Source organism: Stenella coeruleoalba (assembly GCF_951394435.1).
Source record: "Stenella coeruleoalba genome assembly, chromosome: 2".
Classification (NCBI taxonomy): Eukaryota; Metazoa; Chordata; class Mammalia; order Artiodactyla; family Delphinidae; genus Stenella; species Stenella coeruleoalba.
In genome coordinates this window covers 140,413,753-140,422,788 of record NC_137147.1, presented here as the reverse complement: position 1 = coordinate 140,422,788, position 9,036 = coordinate 140,413,753, and the positions used below count along the sequence as shown (strand labels likewise).

Genomic DNA, 9,036 nt, shown 5'->3' with positions numbered 1-9,036 from the left:
AGGGGTGGTTCTATTCCTTTACAGCATTCGACTGTTTGCAAAGCTTTCCACGTTGTATTCCCACAACCACTGTAAGGAGACTGAGAGGAAAGCTATCTCTAGCTCCATTTTACAGGTGAGCAAACATTTCTTCTAGTATCACAATAGTGCACCTGTGTAAAGAACTTTTGTTTTGCAAAGAGCTCCATCTGTGGTGTCACCTTCACCCTCCACGACTGTATAAGGCAGCTAGCTGCGTGCAGTGGCAAGAATGTGGACTGAGGCCTCCCAAAGCATGGGGATCAGATCCCAGCTCTGCTGCTAGGGCTCTCGAGTACTTATTATAATCTCTGTGCCTCAGGTGCTTTATCTGTAAATGGGAGACGTAGGGACATCTACCCCAAGAGCCATTGTGAAGGTGAAACCAGCGGACAGCACTCAGGCTACCTGGAATGAAGAAAGCCATCAATAAACGTTGATCGCCTTTCTCCCTTCTCTTTTTTGATGAGGGCTGGCAGGAAGGGAGTGAAACCGGATTACAGTGGCTGCTGGTTAGCCCGAGGACCAGCCAGGAACGGGAACCAGGTCATTAAGCCCCAGTTGGGGTTCAGGGATTCTCCTTTAAGGTCCAAGCAGGCGGGGAGTTAGAAGGAGGGGAGGGCGAGAAGCCCAGCGCTCAGCCCCAGCAGCTGACAGGCTTGTGAGAGGCCATTCTCTCCTACCAGGCAGGGACCCCTGCCGTTTCTGGGCTGACTTTGTGGATTAGGCCACACCTCACAGGGCTTTGTAACTCCCCACCCGCTAGAGGGTTTGCAGATAACTTCTTTCTCACCACGGGGGTTTCCTGCTGTTAAAAACAAACAAAGCCTAGCGGGCTGGTAGGGGGAGGGGCAGCAGGAGAAAGGCCCTGGGGGCCTGGGGTTACTCCTGAAAGCAGCTGAGTGAGGGGTTTGTGGGCAGATGCCCCTGAAGTGTGCTGGTAGGGAGAAAAACCCCAGAGCTCCCCCAATATCTCGGTGTTCCTTTGCTTCCCACCAAAACTAATTTGGAATACATAAGGTTCCCCAATACTGCCCTTTTGCCCCACTTTTTGCGAGTTTACAGCTTTGAAAACAAAGCTCTCTCTCCTATTTATTGGGTGTCGAATTTCGGATCTTTCTTTATCATAAGATTCCAACACCCTGTAATGAAACCTTTCTTCCAAAGATAAGTTCTAAAGCGCCCCCATTCATTTCTTCCTGAACTCAACAGATGTCTTTGAGGCCCATTTTCTGCCGGGCACTTGGTTCCCAAGGCCCAGGGGACCCCCTGGCTCCAGCTATTATCCAGGGAGTCACTGGGGTCCCCAAATCTCCACTTCTGAGAGCCTCTCACTAATCCCTCTTTCGCACGGTCTCGGGGCTCTAAGCCGGTATGATCTCACCGGTGCGAGAATAAAAACAGCCCTAGAGTCACCGGCGCCGCCAAGGCCCCTGACCGGGATCGGCGCGCCCGCGTCTCGGTGCGCGCCCCAACTTCCTGGGCCTAAGCCTTCCGCGCGCCCTCTCTCGGACCGGGGTCCTCCCGGGGGTGCACCGCCAGCCTGCGGCCGGACGGCGCTCGTTCGTGCGAGTCTAACGCTCTCGGGCCCGCCACTCCAACTGAGCTTCCTGAGTGTGGGTTCCGAGAGCAGACGCCACGGCCCGAGCCCGGCCCTCCAGCCTGGGGCCCCTCTCGCCGCTCCTTTCCCACGACTTCCTCCTGGCGCCCGCCGGCCTTCAGGTCGGGGCCGCGCGGGGTCCTGCGCGCTCCAGCCTGGGCCGCCGCTGTCCCCGGACGCCCACGTGGGCGTGCTCCGCTCCGGGCGGGGGAAGGCCGGGCGCCCTCCCGGAGGCGGGGGGCGGGCAGGGCGCCCGCGGGAGGAGGCGGCAGGGCGCGGGGGAGAAGGCGGGGAGCCCCGGCGGCAAGGGGGCGGTGACAGCGCTTGGAAAGGAGGCTGCACGCGGATTTGCATGAAACACAGACTGGCAGCGGGCGGGAGCGGGAGCGCGGCGCAAACCCGGGGCCGGCCCAGCGAGCGAGCGAGCGAGCCGGGAAGGAGGAGGGCAGCGGGAGGCGAGGCTACCGAGGCGGAGGGATCTGCGCATCAAAGCGAGCGAGGCGAGCAAAGTTTGGCTGGGAGTTGGACTCTCCTTCCTGGAGGCGGCACCCAAACAGCCACCCCGTGCGGAAACCCAAACTTTCTGCTGCCACTCCGAGCCCCGCGGCCGCCGTCTCCGCCCCGCGTCCGGGCCCTTCCCGATCCCGCGCCTCTGCTGCCTGCCCGCCCGCCGCCCCTCCGCCCTTCTCCCCGCCTTGGGAGCCGCCCGGGGCGCAGGGCCGCGCGCCGAGCCCCGCCGGCTGCAGCGCCGCGGCCCGGCCGGGAGCACCGGCAAGTTCGCCGAGAGTTGAGGCGAAGTTTGGGCGGCCGCTGCCTTCCCCGGCCGAGCACCCCGCTGCGCCCCCGGCGTCCCGCCGCACCCAGCCCCGCCGGGGGCGCTCCTCGCCGCCCGCGCGCCCTCCCCAGCCATGTCGTCCATCCTGCCTTTCACCCCCCCGATCGTGAAGCGCCTGCTGGGCTGGAAGAAGGGCGAGCAGAACGGGCAGGAGGAGAAGTGGTGCGAGAAGGCGGTCAAGAGTTTGGTCAAGAAGCTCAAGAAGACGGGGCAGCTGGACGAGCTGGAGAAGGCCATCACCACGCAGAACGTCAACACCAAGTGCATCACCATCCCCAGGTGGGGGCCCGAGGGACGCTGGGGCGCGCCCGTCCAGCCCCCTGGCGTGGCGAGGACGGCCTGGTGGGATAGGAGCGGGAGGGATAGCGTGTGTGTGTGTGTGTGTGTGCGCGCGCGCGCGCGCGCGCGTAAGGGGGGTGGGAACGTGGGCAGGAAGGGGGTGGGGGGGACCCCAAACAAAACCTTCTCTATATTTGCAAAGATTCAGAGCTTGGGGCTTCCACGCGGCACTCGCGCTCCTAGTCCTCGCATTCGCTTTTCACCTCCGGGAAAGGGGTGCTGCAGGAATCGGCCGCCCCCACCCCGGGGAGCTGCAGGCTAGAACTTGAGGCCCGCTTTGTTCAGCTCCGCTGGCCGGAGCCCCTCCTCCGCCGCCGCCTCCCGCCCCCGCGGCCCGCGCTCGTGGAGGTGGTGGTGTCTCTCCCTTTCTTTTCTTCATTCCTGTCCCCCTACTTCTTTCCTCCTCGACAGGAATGCAGTCCGTACAGCTGGGGCTGTGGGTGAGGAGCGGGAGCCTCGTGATTGACAGATTCCTTCTTCATTCTCTCTTTGCCTTCGGGATTAGCATTTTTATCGAGTATTTTTAGATTCGGTTGTGCCAATCTCCCGCCCCCTCCGCACACACGCACTTTTAGTTGCAGTGCAGGGCTCTGGCTTTCAGATGAGAGAGTTAAGTGGCAGAGAGTGGGGTCCTGTCCTCCACCTCCCCTGACTGTTTTTTGCCCACCTTTCAGTCTGAGATTGCGGGTGGATGCCCAAAGGACGGGGCTCAGAGCTGAGATAACAACACGCGCCCCAAAGTGGGCCTCGCATCGGCCCTCGCATTCCTACAGAGCCCTCCTTCCCAAAGCGCTTTGCCATCTGTCTGGATCTCCTTTATCCTCCACTTCGCGCCAGCTAGGTCAGGCGGGAGCTCACAGATGGCTGGTAGAAGGGGTCAGTGACTTCACTCCCCACGGCCTTCTCTTAGCTGAGGTGTGCCAGGCTGGGAATTGGGGTGTCTTGGGGGGGCACCTTAGCCTCCTGTTCCCTCCCTCTCAGCCCCCTTTAAAAGTCTTATTCTGAAGCAAGGGAGAGTTTGTGTGTGTGAGTAGGGGATGTTCTTGGGGTTCCAGGCTGCAGAGCAATGAGCAGAGGGTCCCCAAGGCCAGAGCCCCACAGAAATTGTCATCCTTGCTGCTGGGCCAGGCGTAGACTCCATCCTTGGCCACCTGCTTGGGGCAGCTGTACGAGGGCTGCCATCCGTGTCAGGCAGGCACAAAGCAACATCTGTCCACGGGAACCCAGGCCTCCTCTGGAAATAAATGCCACATATGGTGGGAGTGCTGACTTGAAAAATAATAATTTTTTTCAAAACTGGGTGGATCCAGTCCATAAAGCGGGAGGGAAGGCAGTGTGCCGCCCGGGAAGTGTGTTCTGGGTGTGTGATCGGGAGCCAGAATTGACTTCACAGGAGATGGTGTGATGTGATGGTCAGTGAGCCCTAGGTCCCGGTCCCAGCCCTAGTTCTTCATTCTTCCTTATTCCTTTGGGTGAAGGGTGGGGAGTAGGGTGAATGAATGTCATACTTCTCCAGCCTGGGGAAGGCTTTGCAAAACCTGCCTTCTTACCTGCCTGCGTGCATCGAGGACAAGTGCTTTATGTTTTGAAACAGGAAAAAAAAAAAAAGCTATCAATTATAAAAGGAGCAGCTGTGTAAAATGTTTCACAGTTTACAAAGGACTTTCACATGCTTTTATGAGATCAAGAAAAAGAAACTCCTGGAAAATAGATCAGGTAATTAGGCCTAAGATTTATCCCACGTTTAATGTTGAGAAACCTTTGGAGGAGAGAGGTGAAAAAGGCTTGGCATAGCAAACATGCAGTTCTGACCAAATGTGCATCTTCTGCTGGCCCAGGCTGCTCCTCCCTTTGAAGGTTCTGAATACATTCTTTGCTGACGGCTCGAGCAGTGTTAACCAGGGGGATTGGGCCCCACGGATCTTTGTTGGTAAGGTCGCCAGTGTTCAGTCTTTGGGCTGGTGACAGCCTGGAGGAGAGGCCTGGCAAGGTAGGAGTTTGCCCTCTGGGGAAGCATAGCTACGGCCTGCCTTTTCCAAAGTCCTGTGCAGCCTGAGGCATATGAACACTTTGGGTGTCTCTGAGAGTTCAAGTTAACTTGGCCTTCTCATGACTCTGTTAGGACTGGGCCATCTTCTTCTACCTGCCTGGCGAGGACCTAATGCTAAGGCAGATTTTTTTCCATCTTTTTCAGTTAGGGAAACCCAGTTCCTTGGGCGGATCCAGACAAAGTGGATTTCCATCCCTGGATTTTCTGCCCACGCCTCTGGGTCACCTTGTCTCCCTTGGCAACAGCTACTGCTGTTTTTGGTCGTGGGCAGAGAACTAAAGGCCACATCTTGGGGAGGTAGCTAGCTGGCCTCACACTGATGATATCGGTGTGTCTCAGCCCTGTAGGCTGTGGGGTTTCTTGTCAAATTGTCTGTTCTTTCCTCACTGCCTTTTATAACTAGGGCTTTGGAAAGTTGACAAAAGGAAATGTTGAACCTAGTTATCCCACAGGGTGTGTGGGGTGGGGCACTGGGTACTTAAAAATACTCTGCGAGGTCTGGACCTTGGGGTGTAAGGAGCCCTCAGTCTAAGGAGATTTTAACAAGCCTGTTTTGGCTGATACGAAATCTTGAGCAGCAGCAGCTCCATGGGGCGATTAGAGCTGGATACTAGGGTCCCCCAGACCACACACTTGCTTCTGTCACCCCCGCTCTAACCTGTCTCAGTGATCAAGAGAGCTGGAGTGGTACAGGCTCACTGGTGTCAAGAATGTCAAAGAGACCGGTGCCAAGACAGTGGTAAGAGCCTGATTTAGATACACCAACAGAGGGGCTCTCAGGGCACTCTGAGGTCTGGCAGGATGGGCAGAACTTTGGCAAGCTGTGTAACAGCATCCTACTTGTCACCTAGTTGCGTACCTGAGTACAGCTGCGGGTATCTTCCTGGCCAGTGTATAAGAATGGAGTTATCGCATTTGCTACCAAGAGGTAGAGAAGGTGTGTGTAGGTTATGTCCGTGATAAGGAGCCAGGTGCACTTCAAGACGACTGTTCTGATGGACGCTGATAACGTGTGTTTCCACCAATGGGACCCATGGCTTGGCCCACTTGTTGAGAGCTGGACCAAACTTAGGCCTGGTTTGTTTGGAGGGAAATTGGGGCTTTCTTGCGTCGGAGCACCAGGTCCAGAGAAAAGGGGAAGGATTAAGCCAGACCCCAGGTCTGACACACACCCTCTCCTCCCTTTCTGTGCATTCGGTACAACCTCTTCCTGTTATCTACCTGGACTTTGCCAGGCTGCTCTCACCCTGGGGAGAAAGGGCAATGATCCCCATCTCTAACACTCCTTTCTCAGGCTTCTGGGGACAGACCGAGGGTGTAGGAGGGGCGTCTTTAATACCGTCTCCATCTCAGCGTCTCCTGTCCTCCTCCTCTCTCAGCTGCTGCTCAGAGCACCATTCTTCTGTGGCCTGTTGGAAGCAAGCTCACCTGCTTGCACACATCCTCTCCTTTCTCTTGTTAACCTTGATTAGGGGAGCTCCGCGCAAGGGCTGGGATGAGGAGGGTTCTGCGGGACACCGGGTAGCTGACTGTGGGGCTGGCTCAGAAGTATGGCCAAACCTAGGAGCCACTCGACGTTCCCTTGACATTTGGAACCTTGGAACTTGCTGCTCGCACCCAGGAGTTGAATGTGTGGGCCGGTGCATGTTGCAGACAGCCCGCTGCTCACACTTCGTCATCGAATGTTACAGGATTGGATTTTGTGGATTCATTGATAGGTGTTAGCCCCTCCCATGTCTGAGTCAGTATTCCAGGAAGTGGAGGAGGATGCAGAGATAAATTGGAGATGGTCCCTGCCTGTGAGGAGCTTACACTTCAGTAAGGGAAACAGCAATAAGGCATTGAGTGTCTATTTCTTCCTTATTCCCAGCCATCAGAAGAAGTATGAGCTCTAGAATGGAGTGATATTTTTGGGGGGCAGGGGGGATTATGATGTGTTTTTTAAATATTACAGAGGTCACTGTGTTAGAAAACAAAATAATGACAGCCATCTGTTTTCTCCAGAAAAAGCACAGAAATCAGGTCCTGTATCTTGCCGTTTTAATACCTGGATGGATTTAGCAGTTCACTTAATGTCTCAGAGCCTTCGTGCCGGCACCTGTAAAATCAGGAGGAGGTAAAGCCTGTGGAAGTGTTTGGTAAACCAGAGAGTTTGACAGATGTGTTATGTTTAGACCTCTGTGTGTCTCATTCATTCATTGACTAAATTATTCGGTCATTTATTAAATACCTACTGTGATGAGCAGGGCAGGGTGCCTGTTCTCAAGGGGCTCCCTATCTAGAGTGGGAGACAGACTTGCCCAAAATACAGGCCATGAGCTGCAGCCAAGGGATGTACAAAATGCCCAGGAATGAGGGGGACAAACCGTTAATTCTGTGGGAGGAGGTGGGGAGAGGAGGGAGGAGTCCCTGTGAGGTGGAAAACCACGAGGACAGAAGTTATTATCCAAAGGACGTTCCTGGACTGTAGTACGATCATACGAACTTTTGGGTTCATGGTGATCGTTGCCTACAAGACTGAGGATGTCTTTATCTTCTTTATCTTCCTTCTCTCCCTAAACGGAGCACTGCTATGAATTTGTTACCTCCTGGCTCGCACCGAACTAGCGACTAGTGACTTGTGTTCAGTATTTTATGCCACTGTAAAGTGTCCTCGCTTTGAAGTAAAGAGTCATTAGTATTGCAAACCTGAAATTCAGGTTTCCTTGGTGGAAACAGTGATTTTAGACATATGAGCTCAGAATATAACGGATCATGTCGATAAGAAGTGGACAACTTGGAGGTGATGGTGGATCCTCAGAATTTCAGACTTTTGGTGTGACCTAGCTTTTCATTTCTCTGGTTAACACTCGCTGAAAGTAAATCCTATAAACCTGAGTTTCTATATGGACATAAGAGCTTTTAATAATATATTTTAAGAAGTCTTTGCAAGGATGTAAAGTGTCAAATGACAATTCTAATAATAGAAAAAGTCAAGGAATACAGTAGTCGTATCGTTCTGATGAGAAATGCAAGCAGCCGATGGCATTGAGAGAATGTGGCCTGAGCTTATCACATCAGCAATCCAATTAAAATGAGTTTGAAAAATAAATATTGGTTCAATAATGTAAATTTGTAATTGCTGGAAATAAAATTAACACGATTTAATGGACTGAGCAACTATGAATTTTCACTTGTTCACTTATTGGGAGGTTTCTAAATGCCATTGGATGCACGATACAGCTGTGTCTCTGCATGAGCTCCTTTATGAATAGGACCAAGTAGCGCTTGCTTCATTTATTTATTTATTTTTATTGAAGTATAGTTGATTTACAGTGTTGTGTTAGTTTCAGGTGTACAGCACAGTGATTCAGTTATATATAACATATATATATATTCTTTTTCAGTTTCTTTTCCCTTATAGATTATTAGAAAATATTGACTGTAGTTCTCTCTGCTATACTGTAGGTCCTTGTTGGTTATCTGTTTTATAAACAGCAGTGTGAATGTTAATCCCAAACTCCTAACTTGTCCCTTCCCGCCAACCCCCTTTCCCCTTTGGTAACCGTAAGTTTGTTTTCTATGTCTGTGGGTCTATTTCTGTTTTGTATATAAGTTCATTTGTATCTTTTTTTTTTTAGATATAAGCGCTATCACATGACATTTGTCTTTCTCTGTCTGACTTTACTTCACTTAGTCTGATTAATCTCTAGGTCCATCTATGTTGCAAGCAGCGCTTGCTTTAAAACTTGAAGTCCAACTTTATTTCTTTACCTATTCTCCCACCTTCTTTATTCACCCGTCCCCCAGCCTCCTTTAAGCTCTCTAAAGTGGAATGCAGCTTTCTCAATCAGCAAGGCTCATGAATAGTCCTAATTAACTTTGTCCTTGTCTCCTTTGATGTATTGACATATTTAAAAAAAACCAAAATCCACCGTGCCCCCTTCCCCAAATCTGTGTCTGGTAGTACCAGTCTGCTGGGAAGGGAACTGCCTAGAAAGGCTGCCGGTGAAGGGGCCTGGGAGACTTACCAGCCTTTTGCAGACGCAAATGTCCCGTGCAGTGCCAGATGAGACTAGCTCTTCCCCAGGAGGGCTGGGCATCATCTGTTGACCACTTCAGTCTCCCCATCTTCAAGGGCGGTGGTTCCTGGAAACGGTTGGAAATTGCCATTTTAAACCCACCCTGCAGAAGTCTGGTTTCTAATTTTACTGT

General features: G+C 52.9%; 1 protein-coding gene across 3 annotated transcripts in view; it reads left to right on the top strand.

Moving 5' to 3' along the window:
• The first annotated feature begins 2,518 nt into the window (after nt 1–2,518).
• Nucleotides 2,519–9,036, top strand: part of SMAD3 (SMAD family member 3) — a 118,385-nt gene continuing 111,867 nt past the window's right edge. For all 3 annotated transcript variants that reach the window (XM_079910302.1, XM_079910304.1, XM_079910300.1), the window contains exon 1: nt 2,519–2,732. In XM_079910302.1, coding sequence (XP_079766428.1) covers nt 2,527–2,732 — 206 coding nt within the window. In that variant the 5' untranslated portion in view covers nt 2,519–2,526. The remainder of the gene's footprint in view (nt 2,733–9,036) is intronic.